The sequence below is a fragment of the Oryx dammah genome, unplaced genomic scaffold (genome assembly GCF_014754425.2).
Source record: "Oryx dammah isolate SB20612 unplaced genomic scaffold, SCBI_Odam_1.1 HiC_scaffold_12, whole genome shotgun sequence".
Lineage (NCBI taxonomy): Eukaryota > Metazoa > Chordata > Mammalia > Artiodactyla > Bovidae > Oryx > Oryx dammah.
Window position 1 is genome coordinate 4,125,692 of NW_024070196.1, and position 19,295 is coordinate 4,144,986.

General features: G+C 42.5%; 1 protein-coding gene across 2 annotated transcripts in view; it reads right to left on the minus strand.

Annotated features, from left to right (window-relative positions):
• Positions 1 to 19,295, minus strand: part of TMEM131L (transmembrane 131 like) — a 172,735-nt gene that overhangs the window by 32,866 nt on the left and 120,574 nt on the right. For both annotated transcript variants that reach the window (XM_040251419.1, XM_040251420.1), the window contains 14 exons: positions 18,312 to 18,402; positions 17,630 to 17,783; positions 16,901 to 17,071; positions 15,538 to 15,607; positions 14,354 to 14,471; positions 12,437 to 12,578; positions 11,178 to 11,287; positions 10,086 to 10,158; positions 7,154 to 7,281; positions 4,470 to 4,612; positions 2,663 to 2,849; positions 2,271 to 2,456; positions 1,510 to 1,659; positions 576 to 1,177 (listed from right to left, as the gene is read on the minus strand). In XM_040251419.1, the coding sequence (XP_040107353.1) occupies positions 576 to 1,177; positions 1,510 to 1,659; positions 2,271 to 2,456; positions 2,663 to 2,849; positions 4,470 to 4,612; positions 7,154 to 7,281; positions 10,086 to 10,158; positions 11,178 to 11,287; positions 12,437 to 12,578; positions 14,354 to 14,471; positions 15,538 to 15,607; positions 16,901 to 17,071; positions 17,630 to 17,783; positions 18,312 to 18,402 (2,325 nt within the window). The remainder of the gene's footprint in view (positions 1 to 575; positions 1,178 to 1,509; positions 1,660 to 2,270; positions 2,457 to 2,662; positions 2,850 to 4,469; positions 4,613 to 7,153; positions 7,282 to 10,085; positions 10,159 to 11,177; positions 11,288 to 12,436; positions 12,579 to 14,353; positions 14,472 to 15,537; positions 15,608 to 16,900; positions 17,072 to 17,629; positions 17,784 to 18,311; positions 18,403 to 19,295) is intronic.

Consider the following 19,295-nt stretch of genomic DNA (forward strand, 5'->3'; position numbering starts at 1 on the left):
AAATATGAAGTTATTTATATTCTGATGTTTCAAATAAGATCACAGGTAACTAATTCTTCAAGATTAAAAAGTGTCAAACATTCGACTCCTAAAGGGAACAGAAAAGTGCTTATTAAAATGGTCAAGATGGATACACAAAAACAAGCACACAAGTAGAGAAGAACCAAGGATGAGCAGCATGCTATGGGGGCAGCTGTTAAGCCCAGAAAGTTGGGAAGTTCCATTCTATCAGAAGCATAGGTTGATTGACCTTTGCAAACAGTCGGAAAGGCCAAGATAAAAGATACTTAGGAATAGGTGTCCAACAATAAAACATGGTATTTGCATCATTCCAATGAATGTACTAAAAAAGTAAACTTAACCACAAAGCTGTAAAAACTTGGTGCCCCACACTACACTTTCCATCGTGCAAACAGTATTTCAGTATTTACACCTGTGCCAATAAAACTTAGGGCATGAACTAAAAATTCAACAGCCACAATTCAAACTAAAGTTACAGGGGGAAACGAATTCCACTAAGAACGCACTGGAGACAGACAGGAGAGAAGAATCACTGAGGAGGATGAAAAGATTACCATTATTTTTCCTGGAAATGTCTGGCAAGTCTGACTGGCACTGAGGTGAACTTCTCGGCAAATGATTTTCAGGTAGTTTCTTAGGGGTCTTCATCGGACAGACTTCTTGCTCCTTGAGCTCAGCTACGCTTTCTGAAATCTGAAAGTCCGTTTCCTTAGGAAACATACACGTCTGCGCCCCCTCCTTCACGTGACCCTCGGAAGAAGGACTATTGGCAGCAACTGCGCTTTTCAGGGTGTTTTCTTCTTTACCCAGGAAGCTCCTGGGGAGCGCTAAGCTCTTCTGCAGGTTGGCGCTCAGGCCCCCGGCACACCTGAGGCCCACCCAGGCCTCGCCCGGCCCTGCAGGGCACCCATCCCCCTTGGCCGGGGCTGGCTTGTCCTCCGAGGGGGCGCCGGCGCCGCTCGCCATGGCTGCGCTGCCCCTGTGCTTCCCGTAGTAAGCCGAGCACTTATGCTTCTTCTGGGAATGGCCGTAGGTGGCTGGGCTCCTCTTCGTCGCATTCTGGATCCTACTCTGCGGGCTGGGGACCGGAAGGCAGCTTCTCCCTCGGCCTTTGTCAGAGGGGGCGTAGGTATCGAGAAAGTTCTTGCAATTGCTTCTGAATTTAAGAAGAAAAACATTTAACATAAAGGCAAGCTGAATAAACCTCTCCTCTCTAACTGCAGGAGAAAGAGGGCGCAGTCAGTATGGTGGGGGCGGGGGTGTACTAAGGACTTCTCACCTTTCATTCAAACTCCACGAGGTATAAGCTGAGCCCTTACATGAAGTCTAGCATATACTAGAAGGGATGGCTTAGCTGCCACACAGTGACTTGAAGAAAACTGTACAGATTCTGAAGGTATATATCACCTTAACACAGAATCAGAAGGAAGTAATACCAAAGGTGAGACCTGCCACCATCTCCCCCGCATACACGACAAGAATCCTTACTTGTGAGAATGAGGGCTGATCACGTCCCCGGGACTAGCGCTTTGCTGTAAAGAGGAGCTGGCGTTTTGTCTCTGTCTCGTTTTCATGAACTCCGTCAGAATGTAACGTGCTTGCCGGAAGGCTATGTAAATCACACCCAGCAGGGACAGACTGAGGACAAAAACAACACGTTCATTCCTGTCTGGTTCTGGGTAGCGTTAAAAAGACAAGGTCTATAAGAAGGGAATGAGTGGTGGGACATTATTCAGATTCTATACGACGAGCGACATTAAAATTTCCGATGTCTCAAAATTTCAAAAAGCAAAATTTCTAAACAGGTGAATACTTATCATTCTGACATTTCAGTTCATTTTTATAGATTTTTCCAGGATGAAAATCACATCTGAAAGGGTCATTCTAGTCTTCTAATCTCCAACTGCCATTGCCCTAAGCCAATAACACCATATACCACAGGTGATGTTCATATATCTTAAATGTCATATACAACATTTATATCTTCCCCTGGGACTGCCAAAGACCACACACGGAGTGCAACTGTCTGTTACACTCTCAGATCCTCGAGCTCTCCTACACTTAGTTCTCTGTTCTCTTAAAGCTCACCAGGAACCACTTTGCCTTCTTCATGACTGTCAGGGTTCTCAAAGCAACGTAATGCACTCAATCCCTATGCCTCGATTCTGCCAGGCAAGTGCATTCCCATGCAGCTCGGCTGGATGGCGTCTCCCTTGGTGAGGAGGAACAATGGAGCAGGGGGCGCCTACCTAACGGAGACGACGGTGAGCCACCAGAACGACCCCTCCCAGCTGGGTCCCGGGACCACGTCGGCACACAGCGGCAGCAGGTGGTGAGGCAGCGTCACGTTGAGAGTGAAGCGGAACTCCAGGCCTGCCGCCGTGACCAGAGTCAGCTCGCGGATGACCCAGGAGGACGTGAAGTCCGGAGTAAACCTGCCCAGGAGAGGCATCTGTATGAGCTTCTGATGGCCTCCACTTTAGGCACAAAACGAAACAATCCTAATGACAGCAGGATTTTTACCTCTACAAGACAATGATTTACATGACAGCAACTGAAGACAATCTTACCAGTGACAGAAGGTTTTTCCCCACAATATAGTGAATGCAGCCCCGAACTGAAGTTGAAACCCAGTGCTTACACGATGCTGATGTCCCGGGACGTGTTGGGGCCCAAGGAAAAGTGATGGCAATCCAGCACTTCGAATCCATAACCTTGGCAGTTATACCCATTAATTTTCAGAGATGTCACAGTTATAGGAAGTGGGCCAATATTCTCAACCTTAAAGTTCTTCGTAATTGATAAAATTTGCTTGCTGTCTTTCAGTTCTAGTGAGGATGAAAACTGAGATTTTAGTACAGATGAACTGCAAATTTAAAATAATTTACTGAGTCAACATTTACAGAATTAACAAACCATAGTCTACATGACTAAAACACAGAAAAATTCAATATAACCTCAAAGCATGATTCCTAACTAATTTCTAGAACAGTTCTAGATGTTGCTGTATTGCCAAGATATGATAAAAATATTTAACTCATTAAGATTTTTCTGAAGTTAAATGACTTGCCTAGGTACCCAAAGTAACCAAAACCTCTTCTTTGTTCTTTTACTTATTAAAGGTGAAGGTGGAAGATTTCATTCTCAGAAGCCTCCTAGTTTGGATTTACCAAGAGCTACCAGGCACCCAGGATCCTTTCAAACCCAACAGGGTCAGTCAGGAGGGTGTGTGTTTCTGCGTAAACACACCACAGACACAAGAAATATGGTTCAAACTCTCATTACATGAAGGGGAGGAAGCAGCAAAATGTTTGCAAATAAATGAGAGCATATTTCATACTAGGCATTTAAAAAGTGAGGAAGTTATCAATTTGTAAAATATTCCTATATATTCATAATCCACAATCTATTCTATATTAGGACTAACATTTTATCTGGTTCCACAGTTTTTATATTCCTCCTTAATTCTAGCATTTAAGGTCAACTCTAAACTATTCAATGAGTAAGTGAAGGAATGATTAAAAGAACACTCTGATGAAGACTTTGAATGCAAAATGGCTAATCTTTTCAGACAGTGTTCATTTGGCACAGTTTTCTTATTAAATAAAATCCAATCAGGCATTAAAATAGTTCTACAAGTTATCCAAAGGTTTCACCAATCAGTTTTCTCCATGGGAAATATACTGTTACACTAAAATACTTTCACTGTGTCCTGAAATTAAAAATAATAGTAGGAAAACAAAACAGAATTTACCAAAAACATTTGATATCTACAGTTTGACTTTCGTCTCAGTTCCTGAGGAAGTTCTTAAAACTAATGTAAGCACTTTAAAAGCATTTAATTTAAATACACGCAACATTTAGAAATTTCTAATGGAACACTTAAATAAATTTCTAAATCTGCATAGCCTGATATAGCTGCCACTAAACACATATGGCCACTTTAAATACACTTAAACACTGGGTTTCTCAGTCACACGGGCTCTGTTTTAAGCACCCCTCATCCACGTGTGGCACGTGGCTGCCGCATCGGAGGACACAAACACAGAGCATCTCCATTACTGCAAAACGTGCAAGGTGCTGTCGGGCAGCTCTCCCTTAAGCCTCTCTCCACTTACATTTGGTGTGATTTTCCATGATTAGGTACCAGATAACCAAACTAACAGTTTCATACGACTGGTCTTATATTTTAACACTATTGGGAACTTAACATTATACTCCCCCCACCCTACCGTCTATTATTTAAGTTGGGTTAAACATCTGAACTGTTGTTTCCTAACCAAGTGGTACCAGACTACATATGCTCAAATGCCTGCCTTATCTAATTACTTGCATCCGTACAATGAATTACTGCAAACTGTTGAAGACTCTGATAACCGCCCCTTGCCCTTGGCTTCAGCACCCAGCCCCCCGCCCGAGCGCCATGCACAGACCACACGCAGACTCACGTCGCCGGCAGTCCATCAGCGTGGACTCGGGCACCTTAAACCGCAGTGAGCCCCCGGCGCCAGGCAGTCTTCCACCCACTTTCAGTAGCTCTCTCGCCCCAAACCCTTCCACACCAATCATGTCGATAACAGTCAAGTTATTCCTACAGAGAGAGCAGACGCAAACAAAAAGGCAACGCAACAGAGTTACAGGACACAATGCCCTTGAATTTAAACATTCGTAATTAGCCAAAAAACATTTCTCAAGTTTTGGGGGAAAGTCAACTTAAATAGTATGGCATCTCCCGCCAGCTCAGAGCAGAGAAGCTGCTAAATGCACCAGAGTCAAGGCAAGCCAATCGGGCAAAAACGAGCAAATGACCGTGATCACTCTCCAATTTCCACCCAAGAATGGAAACCTGCTTTTTTCTAACAAGGCACCAGATGGTGATCAGACATTCAATGACAAAGGTGAGTAAACTGGGATACACAGAAATATACTAATAAATGTAGACAATTGATAAAACTGTTTATAGGGTAAATTAAGGAGTTTCCACAGTAATTGTGACTATAAGCAATTCTTCCTTAGGGGTATTTCTAGAAATGAAATGCTACCCTATTTTGAACCAAAGATTTAAAATAGCAGTCCTCAAATAGCAAGTATGTACCCAAGTACTTATTAATCAAACTAATTCAGATTAGCTTTTGCCTTTTCATTAACTGAAATCATGATTTTGAGGATGGAGAAGTGGAAACGATGTTTAAATGATGCAGACTGCACTGAAAGGCAGTTATCATTAATGTAAATGGAAGAAGCAGACAGAGAATTCATTCCTAGTTACACAGAACACACTGAGATATCTTTACATCTTCATCTAAAGGACTAAAGCCTTTAATGAACCATTTAAAAGCCTTTAAGCAATGTTAGATGATTGATATTGTTTACAGAAAAATACTGTGTCTCTCAATACAGAAACTACCAAAAATAAATTAGCTACTATAAAAAGCCGAGACTTTCAAGTCTGGGATGGTTGAAACTGGGATAACGTAAAGTTTATCTCTACACTTCCCATGACCTTAGTTCTTCAACAGAGAAGGGGTTTAAAGTGCAGCGCCTGTCAGCAGAGCACTAAAATGCTCACTGGAACATTAGTTACCCATTCTACCAAGCATTAATTGAGTGAAAGTGAAAGTCGCTTAGTCGTGTCCAGCTCCTTGCAACCCCATGGACTATACGGTCCATGGAATTCTCCAGGCCAGAATACTGGAGTGGGTAGCCATTCCCTTCTCCAGGGATCTTCCCAACCCAGAGATCAACCTACGTCTTCCGCATCGCAGGCAGATTCTTTACCAGCTGAGCCACAAGGGAAGCCCAAGAACACCAGAGTGGGCAGCCTATCCCTTCTTCAGCAGATCTTTCCGACCCAAGAATCGAACTGGGGACTCCTGCATTGCAGGCGGATTCTTTACCAACTGAGTTATCAGGGAGCCCTAAGCATTAGTTAAAATGCTTAACAAAACAGACTCTTTTAAGAACTTTATTTTAGTGCATTTTCTTTTTAGTAGCATTCACTTGCAGAAGAATAAACTCATATAATATATTAAAGAAAGTCAAGAATAAGAAAGTCTTTGCCAGCTGTTCCGAAAGTAGAAAAGATTTAAAAAAAAAAAAAAAAAACAAAACTAAGGTTGGGACTCCACGCTTCCACTGCAGGTGGGGGCATAGGCTCAGCCCCTGATCAGGGAACTAAGATCTCCCATGCTGCATGGTGTGGTCAAAATAAAACATAAAATCAAAAAATATCTAAAACATCATTAATGAAAAATTAAATTTGTGTTAGACATCTCACCAATGCAGTGAGAGGTTCAATACAGATCTATGTTTACTGTAAATTTTTGAAACAAGACTCTCAATAAATTTAAGAATGAAAAACATTTAGCTGCGTATATCAGTTGGCAAGTAAAAAGAGCCAGTGGGCTCAACTAAGCACTTTTTTCATTATCCTCTGGTGCTACCAAGAAGTACAGAAGCAAGACAGACACGTATGAGACTGGTATAAACCCAAACACTGAGAAATGAAAATGTATACAGCAGTGCTTCAATTATTCTTCTGAGCAGAGGACAGAAAAGTGCAGACGTGTGTGTTCATGTATGCGTGTGTGCATGTGTTCATATGTGCGTGTGTTTGTGTGCGTGCACGTTCGTGTTCATGTGTGTGCGCGTGTGTGTTCATGTGTGTTCGTGTGCATGTGTTCATGTATGCGTGTGTGCATGTGTTCATATGTGCGTGTGTTCGTGCGCGTGCGTGTTCGTGTTCATGTGTGTGTTCGTGTGTGTTCATGTGTGTTCGTGTGCATGTGTTCATGTGCGTGCGTGTTCGTGTGTTCGTGTTCATGTGTGTGTCCGTGTGTGTTTGTGTGCGTGTGTTTGTGTTCGTGTGTGTGTGTGTTCTGCCCTCTGTGATGGTGGATGAGGCACTGTGTGAAGAGAGTGCACACATTCTGCCTGGTACCAGGGAGAAGCCTGACACCCAGGGAGATTAAATGTGGAGCTTCGGGAAACGGCTCTCCTCAGCCACTGCCTTTCCAGTCCTGCAACACAGCTCATCACTGGGGGCCTGAGGAAACGTCAGCTTTTAGCTAAGAGATTATGTCTTCTTGAGAGAAAGAGTCAGTCAACCAGAAAGCAACAGAAACACACCTACCGGATTAGGATGAGGGAGCTGACTTTTCCGTAGTCAGCTGGAGTGAACACTACACCAACCCTTTTCCTTTCCAAAGGCTGCAAATGTAAGTGGAGGATGCCAAATCTGGATTCCTCAGACTGCACACCCTGAAAGTTATCAAGAAATGCAATTAACTTCTGGAGAGCAAGACTCCATCTTCATTAAATGCATAAACACGACTGCCGTTTCTTTTACGTCAGGATCTGATCATCCAAATCAACCTGTGGAACTTGTTTATCACGACAGTTCACACCCATCAACAGTTGCTGAGCCCAGCTGAGAAGCAGAGGCAGGGCCTGCAGGACAGTCCAGTGTGGACACTGGAAAGGGGCTGGGCCTCCTGGATCGGCTGGGAGTTGGGGCTACAGACCTTTATCAGCAAGCTCACCTGAACGGAAAACGTCACCGAGAAAGCAGACCAACAGCCTCTGCCTGAATGCTACAGGGATCTGACCGAAGCCCTTTCCACTGCTGGACAACCCTAAATTCTCTGTATTACTGTTTAAAAAGAAGCCATCTTTATTAGATTTAGTCTCTCCGTTCAGGAGAACGACCTACTTATTCACATCCTCCTTTTATTCTCCCCAAGATTTCTAACTTTCTCTGAATAAACTGCATTCTAAATTTAACATTCAAGATTTATCTCTTCATTATTGTGATAGACCTTCCCTCTTTCCATTGTTTTTTCCTAGCTCTTTCTCACTAAAAGTAATGTATTAATTTTCAGAGCTATAACCAGGTAATCTGCCTAATATCTCTCCTCTGTATTTTTAGCTTTTGAATTTGTTTTATCCCTCAGTTATTACTAGCATTTCCCGCACTATCTGAAAGAAGAAACAGTAGTGGAATTTAATTCATTTTCATTAAAATTATAAACTTCATGAAGGAAAGAATTCTGCTTTATACACATATGAATACTGAAAAAAGCTGTCAATTTAAGTATTAAAAGTATAAGAACAATGCACTAATTATTACGCAATTCTTATATGCCAGGCACTGTACTATAATTAGGTATATAAAATGTTAAGCATTCTATAAAACTATGAAATTTTCAAACATCATTATAAGTGAGAAAGAGGAGACTTGGAGAGGCTGAATTATTCACCCAGGACCACAGGGAGGAACCTGGATTTGGAACTTCGAATGTCCAATTCCACATGCTCTTAACCAAAGGAGCTACATTTCTAAAAGCAAACCAACAAAAGAAAAAGGCAGGCCTTTCTTAAACGACAAATGATTCTATTAAAAATTTTAAGTTAAACTTGTGTGTCAAAGGCACTGATATTGCTCAGGAGGGAGGGGATATATGTATACTTATCACTGACTCACACTGTCATATGGCAGAAACCAACACAACACTGTAAAACAATTATCCTCCAATTAAAATTTTTTAAAGAAAGGAACACTGATACTCTCCTTTTTTTGTAAATGTAATAAATTAACAATGGTGATAATTTCCTTTGTCACAAAGTGTAATAATCTATGGAAAATCTTCAATCACAGATTAAAGACCTTTTCCAAGGGAGTTGCACCATTTGCTTAAGCCTGAATAGCATACTAACGTGTGAAAAAACAGGCATCATTTTTGGAATTTCAGATTACATGTGATTAAACGGTCGTGGGGTGAAATATCTGTTAGCATAGAGGACTCGCTATACCTCCCCGCACTCCTGGGAAGCTGCGTGGGTGGAGGGGCAAAAAGCAGGACCAGTCCAATAGCACAGGACTCTGCTGCCTGGACCGCTGCCAAGGGGAAGGAGCACTACACTGGTGTCTCTTACTGCAAATACGTCTCTGCTGAAAATCCATTAAAAACTCTGTTTCGCTTCATTCTGTTTGAACTCACACTGGAGGTTATCTGTGGCCTCCCTCTTTCAAGTTACTCGGGAGCCACAGTGTATCTTTGGAGGGTTATGAGTAGAGGAAGAAGGAAACATCTATGACATTTAAATATGTTGTGTACATTAAAAATATAGCGACATGCATAGGTGTGTCCACATGTGTTTATACTTCCTTAAGAGATGCTTCGTCTTTTAACTGATCTCAAGCACAGAAGCTGTGCTGTGCTGCTTAGTTGCTCAGTCATGCCTGACTCTGCGACCCCATGGACTGCAGCCCACCAGGCTCCTCTGTCCATGGGGATTCTCCAGGCAGGAATGCTCGAGTGGGTTGTTTTGCCCTTCTCCAGGGGATCTTCCCAACCCGGGATCGAACTGGGGTCTCCTGCATTGCAGGTGGATTCTTTACCAGCTGAGCTACCAGGGAAGCCCCAAGCACAGAATACCCATAAGTAAAATACTCAGCTACACCAGGGACCCACAGAAGGATTGAGTGAAAACTCAGTTTCCAGTTGAGCGACGTCCTCGCCATGTGACATGCTTATTACTCCCTCTCCAGGGTACTTGTGCAAGACCTCATGAGGGCCCAGAGGTGCAAGAATTTCAGAGAAATCCTTTTATATAGGTAAGGTCAATATCACAGAAATTGGGTTATCTGCTAAAAACATGAAGCCAGCTTAATAAGACTTAAAAAAAAAAAAAAAAAAGAGTGTTTGCTTTTACTTTATCTTGCCCCCAAAAGAATTTGATGGGGCTGAGGAATTTTAAGAGAATTATAAATTCTGGGGTCTCAAGTTTTACAGTTTTCTACAGAGGTCTGATTCAATTGTTGTTTCTTCACTCACATGAATCTAAATAATCAAATTAAAATGATTTACAGGCTCACATGAACCCCGGGCTCCTGCTGCATTAGTTAACTGGAAAAAGCTGCTATGTATACTTAACCCCTAGAATATAAAAATAGAGAGCCACATATATTACGAAAAGACACTTGAAGCGTAAATCAGTGAGGCCCGTATGCTATGAGTCTAGATTGTCAGCATTCTTTTTTCTGTTTAAAGATGACATCCTACCAGGTAAGGGCAAGCTTTGGTAAGCTGGAATTCACTGGTTGTGAAATTAATCATCTGCATATCGGTGCCAAACCTATAAAGAGAAAAAAAAAAAAAAACATTTAAAATAGTATTCAGATCACCAGGAAAGAATTTATGTGTGCATATATACACACAAATAAACATACGTGTGTATGTTTACATACATCCAGTTTGCCCTGACCTGTCATTCCTGTGCCGGCTCTCCACACAGTACCTGGCATGTTGTAAGAGCACAGTAAATACTGTGGCATGAACAATGTTGGCAGCACAGAATGTAAAGACTCCTATGGTGACAAAAGCTCCACATTTGAAGCCATTCTTTTCCTCCAAATGGTTCAAAGCTGTGGAAGCTGACAGGAGGTGCCTCTCAACCAAGGACAATGCTATCTCCCAGCGGCCATCTGGCCACACCTCGAGACACTTCTGATTGCCCCAGCTGGTGAAGTCCTACCGGAATCTACTGGGTGGAAGCTAGGGATGCTGCTAAGCAACCTCCAAAGCACCAAGCACATCTCCTCTCTCATCAAACAGAGTCAGTGTCCAAAACACCAGCAGCGCTGAAGCTGACACACGGGGGAGGAGGTTGTCACTAAGCCAGAAGAGAAGGAAATGTTCTAAGTGAGACCGTGACTGTTGCACAAAGACAAGATTAACAGATACAAATTCTGATCTTACCTTGTATCACAACACTAGGCTAAAATATACTAAACCACCACTAAACTCACTGCTTGCATTGCCCAGCGGTCACTGCTTTCAATCCTAAATTTTAGGAGTACACGTGAAAAATTAAGACAGGAAAGCTTCCCTGATAAGAAAAGAATAGTCTGTTGGGCCCTGAACTTGACACAGTAACACTGAAGAGCCACACGATGCATGGGACTGGTACGTGCCGTCGGGTCTGCATGGAGGGCTGGGGGTCGACATCACAGGCTGAGCCCATGCACATCCACGCACAGAACCGGGAGAAATGCAAAGGATGCTGAACAGTTGCAGGTCTTAACAGGACAGGCCCTCAACTCCTCCCAGCAACCACCCCCGCCCTGTGAGAGGTCTTCACCGGCTGGGCGTTACCATTTGTGCAGCAGGCGTGCAGCGGCCTCGGGCTTCGGGTACAAAGAGACGGGCAGGAGCTGCAGGGAGACTGGCCAGGAGGAGGGGTTCTTCACCACGAAGTACTTCACCTAGACGTGTGGGAAGGAGAGTCAGTTCCGGAGAAAGCACCACCCCTGAGACGCAGCTGCAGACTCATCACTTGCATCTCACCAGGAACCATCACCTGGGCAATTCCAGAAACAGTCTAGAAAATCAACGGCCTGCATGCGTCATAGCAGCTGCACAACGTGAGGTGGAGGAGCTGCAGAAGACGGAAGGAGACGCAGGCCACCGGGCCAGGCAAGGAGAGGCCCTGGGCTGGATGCTGTGAAGTACGCATGTGAGTGGGATAAATGGAAACCTTTGTACAGAGACTGCAGATCAGACAAAACTGTTGTGCTTAATGCTTACATTTTCTGATTTTGATAGTTAAGACTCTGATATGCAAGATGTCTTGTTCTTAAGAGATTCACATGGAAGTGGAGGCGGGGCATCATGTCCGACCCTCTCACATGGCTCATAAAAAGACGTGTGTGGAAAGAGAGGGGAAACATCAAGCCAAGTATGGCAAATGTTAAAAATACATGAATCTGCACGAAGGGCAACTGGGAGTTCTTGGTACCGCTCTTGAAACTCTTCTTAAGTTGAACTTTTCAAAATAAAATGCTTTTAAAAAGCAATCTTGGGATGTCTTCCCTAAGAAGCTCAATGAGTACTTGAGAAGTATAAATTATTACTCAGACCACCGTGACCTGGCTCTCAGGTAAGGAGACCTTCCAGATAAAACCTCAAGGCTAGTGGTACTGCCTTCGCTCTGCCCTCCTCTGCCATCAGCTCAGGAGAAGCTTCCACACAGCAAGGGAGCCGAGGATGCAAAAAGTGACAGAGGACGCTCCCTTCGGAGCTGCAAGCTCACTCGTTTCTACTGAAGCCTGTGTCAGCCCCGATCCCCTCTGCGGCTACAGCTGAGTACTGGCTTAGCTGGTGGAATCTGAGCTGAATACAGACTTCGTAACATGCATCTGCTCTAAGCATTTCAGTCTGTTCTTGAGTTTATTCCTCATTTTGTTCTTCCGACACCTCCCTCCTAGAAGCGCTGAACGGCATACATGTGTCACTTAAATTCCAACTAACTTTGATTCTGGAACCGTATCTCAAGGTGGAAATACTCGGTTAACATAAAAACTCAAGCGCCGAGGTGTCAAGGACAAAGAAATGAGAAGACGTGGGAGCCTCACCATGCTGTTCCTCAGGGCGGTGGCACTGAAGTTCAACACGAGGCCAGGTTCGGGGACCAAACGAGGCAGGAAGACAGCAAAAGGCTCCGACTCCTTGGATTTCTTTGAATGGGCAAGCCGAGTCACTCCTAAAACAGTCCTTCTGTGAAATTCGTAAAGAAAGAAATTACGGGAAATAATTTTTACATATAAAAAAGAAATCACTAAATATCACTCCAACTAAAAGGAACAAGAGGCTCTTGGAAAAACACGGCTTATTCAGGGTATGTGTGTGTGCTCACTCACTCAGTCGTGTCCAGCTCTTTGTGTGGCCCCATGGACTGTAGCCCGCCAGGCTCCTCTGTCCATGGGATTTCCCAGGCAACGGTACTGGAGTGGGTTGCCATGCCCTCCTCCAGAGGATCTTCCAGACCCAGGGATCAAACCTGCCTCTCCTGTATTGCAGGCAGATTCTTTACCACTGAGCCCCCTGGGAAGCCTGTTCAGGGTATGGGGGAGGCAAAGCACAAGATGATCTTGGAATACCCCATCTTACTAGAAAGCAAGGAAGTGCTCAAAGAATGATGGGTACACACCAAAGACCCAAAAGCTAGCCTCAACGGGCTCCCATCAGCCTAATCTGGGACAAATCGACATTAAAGATACTAATGACGCTAATGATGGTAACGACCAAAGAATTCACAGTGATGCTCAAAAGAGTGTAGAATGAACAAAATAATTAGCAATATCACCATTTGCAGCCATCAATTCAATAACTGATCTCAGCCAATGATTATCAATGGGTGCCAAAATCCTACGGGGAAACATTCTCAGGGAACAGGAAATGTGTACAGACTCAAACTATCATAGCACATATTATTTATTCATTGTAAAAGGAAAAACATAGTCTACAATGGAGAGGGTCAAATGATTCAACCAAACAACGTCAATAATGGGACAAATTGCTATTTATGTCCCTCCTCAGGTGACGCAATGATAAGGACACCAGAGCAACCAAGTAATTAGTACTCTTCCCCGAAATGTTTAACAGGAATGTAAACCTGAAGAAGCAATCCCAAAAAATCCAGAGTGTTGAATGTTCCCTAAGACAGCTGGCTATGACGCTCTAAAACACTACACTATGAAAGATGAGGAAAGGGGGCACTAAGGAAAAGTAAGGGAACATGATGCCTAAATACAATGCATGCTCCTTGGATGCCTCCTGGATTTTAAAAAAGGAAGACAGCTATAATGGATATTTTGGGGTCAACTAGGGGCTTTCCTGGGTTCAGATGGTAAAGAATCCGCATGCAACGTGGGAGATCTGGGTTCAATCCCTGGGTGGGGAAGATCGCTTGGAGAAAGGAAGAGCTATCCACTCCAGTATTCCTGCGGAGAATTCCACGGACTGAGGAACTTGGCAAGCTACAGTCCATGGGGTTGCTAAGAGCTGGACCCCACTAAGTGACTCATACTTTCACTTTCACACTAGGGAAGCGTGAATCTGGACTATTAGTTCAAATAACCCCGTCAGTATTACGTTTCTTGGGTATGTAATGATGGTGAAGTTATATGCAGGAGAATGTTCCTGAGGAAAGAAAGTCTTTCCTAATAAAGTACTAAGGGCTGACGTGTCAGGGTACCTACAGCTTATTTCCAAATGACTCAGCAAAAAGGAAGTGTGTGTGTATGCGTGCATGTAGACCCAGGTGGAGAGAGAGAAAAAACAGCAAAAGTGGTAAGATGTAAACATCTGGTGAGTCCAAATTAGGAATATTTGAGTACTCATCATACTATACTTTTCAACTCTTCTGAGGTTTGAAATTTGTCAAAATAAAGGCTGGATATTAAACATTCACTATCGAAATTTCGGCAAAGATTATGTTCACGTGTCCCCCCAGTGCGGAATAAAAGAAACAAAGAGAGGTGAAAACATACTTGCAGACGTCCCCATGTTTTAATTTCTTCCATCTTTCATACAATGTATTTGCAAGTTCGGAATCCACATCCCAGGTAGACCGATCCAGAGAAAGGCTCCCTTCCCAGTTAGGATTTTCTACAAGTTAGATCAGACTTACTGTTTAGATGCACAGGAAACATAATTCACTTAGTAAATAAGGCCAAGGGTTGAGGGCTAAAACTTCTCAAACCCAGAGGACAGTAAAGTGATCAGTGACTCCTGTCCGCTGATTGCTTTACTACAAGTCCCTCTAACTCAATGGTAAATGAGATATCAAATCAAAGGAACATGTATAAAATGAAACTAAATCGAATTATGTGAAGGTAATAACATAAAAGACACATGGCTCATGAATACAGCCTGAAACAAGGTAAAAATCATACTCAGACCATGTTCAACAGCTTTAAATCTAAAAGGCTAAACTGCGCCATGTAAGTGCTAGTCGTCTCTGAGCTGGGTTACCAGGTAGAAGGCCAATGCGCAAGCAGGCGGCAATCCTCAGAAACGAGGGCTGCGAGCAGGGCTCAGCCTAGAGGCGCGTGGTTTACACTCATAAACTGGTCCCTGTCTGCTGGCCTGCCCTGCCTTGTCTGTGCTAGAAGAGAAGGGTGGAAACGTGGCAGTCCTCCAAAGGAAACCTCTGTGCTAGAACGCTCTCCTTGGGCTATATATTTTAATAAGTCAACAGGCAGCAAAGAAACTTGGAACAGCTTTCTCTATCGACACCTTGGCCTCCAGTCTCACACAACAACGAGTGCTCCCTATAAGATCCTTATACTCTCTTCAAAGACAATTCCAAATTATTATTATTATTATTTTTTTTTACTAACTTCTAGTCAGCCCTTTTATAAAAGAATCAGAGTCCAGTTGTTCCTGGTGACAAGGTTGCTATTATGATCAAACATCGTGTCTGATGAAGTCCCTTACAGAAGTGCAGGCTAAGACGTAAGGGGGTGTTAATTACACAGGCACCTCAGATGGTTCTGGAGGAGTCTTAGTAATTTCAAGTCATTCGGTTAATGATCATGCTCTTAAAGAACAGAATATGATGCAATGATGTTAAAGGACTAATCATTCCATCTACAAATGGGAATCTTCCTCACCGCTTCCCACCCCACCCAACACTAGAGGTCTACAGAAAGCCTCACGGCAGAATACTTACCTGCTTTTGATTTTCCCATGAAATAATGCATGCCACAATGTGCTATCACTTCAAAACCCAGACTCCCTTCCTAGATTGAAAAGTAATATATGAATAACTTAAGACACAACACTAAACACAAAAATCCTAATGCACTCAAATGCATAGCACACATGGGCCTCCACCTCCGCAAACTTCCCTTTAACCAGAAGCCAAACAACTAGGCAGTGATTTCTTGGCCTTCTTTTCTCCTTGATTGAGAGCTCTGACTGTCTCTCACAGCAGGGTCACTACAATGGATTCTGTGCAATAATCAACGCCCACAGTGACACCCCCAGGGCCCTACAGACACCAAGCTGCCTTCTAAATTAAAGATTAAATTAGTCTCAGGATATTCTCAGTAGGGTTTCTAAAACACTGTATTCTAATCCATCATAACTCCTAAGCTATTCAAGGACATTTAAATGAACGTCCCACTTCCTAAGCTGGGAAAGCACGGATCGGATCGCTTCTTCACAACTCCCTCCCAGTCACTCTTCTCATATGCAGCCCTTGATGGAAAAAGGAAATATCTAAGAAACCTCCCCTGCTCAAAATATGGATTAATAAAATTAACCTTACAATTTGTTTACCATACTTTTAGACGCCCTATCTTTAAGTTTTTAGCAAAACATGAGGCAATTCTATCTATGAAACACCAACGCTAATAAGTGAGAAAAATCATAAAGATGGTTGTATGAATGTCTCATAGTGAAAAATTAGAACCCAGCATTATACAGAAGAGCTTGGATCAAAAAGAAGCAATAACAGTAACTAAATGAAAAGAAATAAACATTAAGAAAAAATGAGACATGTTTAAGGTAAGATCTAAATTAAATACAATATACAAAGACTTTAGAAAGTATTTGCTTAATCACGAATCCTTTCAGGCTTTAGATTATGGCCCACTAGGAAATTCAAGGATTATGAGCAGCTGAGAGTCACTTACCAGCGGTCTAAATAAAGCATTTAACAATTTAGTTTATTTGAAATCACTGCGAATATGTACTAATGGCACAAATGTGTTTACTATAGCAAGCACATATTCCTTGCTCATTTTGGAAATAGGTGAAAATGAGATCTATCGACTTGTAATGCCTTATTTCACTTGAAAATTACTTCATGTATTACTTTACAAAAAACAGAAGCTGTTTTCAAATAAATTTTCATACTAAACAATTTATCATCTAAGACTGGCCTGGTAATATCCATTAATTTCTTAGACAGCCTTAGAAAATATGAGGTCAACTCCATCAACAAAATCCAAGCACCATAAGGTAAGCTAATAAGAAGAAACAGTAATTATTACAAAAGTTATAACATATATAGCGTATGTAAACAATACCTTGGTGGGCGCTGAGTAAATCTGAAGAGGTATTGCAAAAACAGCACCTATGTTTGTAGTCAAAAATACATGGGTGAATACATTTACGGCAATGTCTTTAACAGCAAGTTTCAAAGAAAATATTTTCCAACAGCCTGGAGGTAGAAATAAAGGGCCAGTGAAATTCAGAATCTAAAAAGAAAAGAAGTAAGAGAAATTACTTTCCTAACTAATGCTAATTATGATTAAAATCATCATACTGTGTGGTACTAAAGTTCTTCTATACTTTGAGAAATAAAATGTTACTCAATTATTTCCAGGCCAAATACTGACATATTTTTCTATAAATAATAGGTGTCATTTAATATTTAACATGCACTTGTTTTTAAATTTCACAAAAGTAATCTTGACATGTTCATAGCTGGTATTTTACCAAAACCTACTATTTTATCATGAAGAGGCTTATTTTTACTAAATGTAATCTTCTTAGGATAAATTATAATTTACAATATTTTTAAATAATGGTAGTAACAAATATCTCTAATGGGATATATCCTGGTCCCTTTGAGCTCCTTGAACAACAGTTTGAAAAAATAAAGAGAGCCTAAAAGTAATTCTGAAAATGTTAAAAGAAACATACTTGCTTTAAAATTTGTAAGTGAAAGATTTTATAAATAATTAATTTCATAGTATTTGACCTTAAACAAAGCTTAAAATAGGCTAAAACTTAAATTAAAATACCATATGTACCTTTAAAATGTGCTTGGTCTCCTTGGAAACAAACACATCATTTAATACAACACCATGGTCAAAATGGTTGAGGTACCACATTGACCAAAGCCCTGAAGTATTCTCGTGATTCTCTATGTGAAACTGGGTTGCAGAAGGGTCCATTCGAAAATACCTGTGAACACAAGACAGTCACAACATCAGTCCTGTGTATACAGACAACCGTAAGGGCGAGAATGAGCCTCTAACTGCAACAGAACGGTCGCATATAACCCTAACCTAACCTAAAAAAAACACAATCGTTGCATAAAAGCAGCACAGAATGAATGTCAGCGCCTTCTTCAGCCTTCCTGCCCACAAGCGGAGCATCTGAAGGCCCAAGGGTGCAGTGTGGCCAGCACCAGGACAGCTCACAGAGGCCACCAGGCAGAAACCAGACCCCGAAGGTAACTCAGAAACGTGGCGGGAATATGCTTTCCTCCTTCCACACACGGCTGCCTGGCCCGGATCCCATCCACCACCTCCATCACTCAGCTTCCCCTTTCCCATCCTGCAAACACCCTTTCACAGCCTGCTAGCACTGCTAACTCTGGAAGAGTCCAGAGAGAGAACCACACAAGTTATCGCTTCCTTGTTAAATCACCCCCGGGCTTCGGGGGGGCAGGGAACCGAACAATTCCAGGGAAAGAGGAATGAAACCCACCCTTGAACCACAGGGGAGGAGAGGCATGCTTTTAGTGTCAGAGAGTCCTTTTTCTTTCTGTCATCTCTTACTCCACTCTCACAGGACGGAGCTGTTGGGAGGCAGAAGGAAATAAATGTGAAGGATCAGTATCTTTTCTTTCATTTGCCCAAATGAAAATAACTTTTATTTATAACATTTTTGTCTCCATTAAAATCGTGCATGAGATATAAATGGTAAAATCCTTTCTTAAACACTATCTTTCCTCCCTACTGGCTGGTTGTCAGTTACCCAGAAAATGGTACTTACTACCCACCTCTTTGCTAAACCAACCTCTCATTTCTTCTTTTGGAGGAAAAGAGAGTCAACGCTTTGTGGCTCTCCTTTTGTAAAGATCTTATGAGGCAAGATTGAAGGCAGGAGGAGAAGGGGACGACAGAGGATGAGATGGCTGGATGGCATCACCGACTCAATGGACATGAGTTTGAGTAAACTCCACGAGTTGGTGATGGACAGGGAGGCCTGGTGTGCCGCAGTCCATGGGGTCGCAAACAGTCAGACACAACTGAGCGACTGAACTGAACTGAACTAATAGCTAAGTCGTTGGATCTGCAGAGACGACAAAAGTGAACAGTCAAGCCCACTAGGGTGGGCGAAGAGATGCGTGTGGAGGTGTAAGCCACAAATGAACAGGTGAACCCAAGATCACGGAGGAGCCTCACAGCCAAAGTGGGACCTCACTGCCAAAAACCACTGCTGAGTCATCAATCACTCAGTGTGTTCCTTGAGCCAGGTCAGGACACCATCACACAGGTACTGAATTCTTAACTCTGATACTAATACCTGACTTTTTTTTAAGCTGTATGTTAATATATGTTCCGCTCCTAAAATTCAAACACTAACAAAAATATGTGAAAATAAACGTCTACCTTTCCCTAGACAAGAGAAACAACTGGCAGCAGACTCCAGGCATCCGTCCAGTGCTCTAACATATGAAACACACAG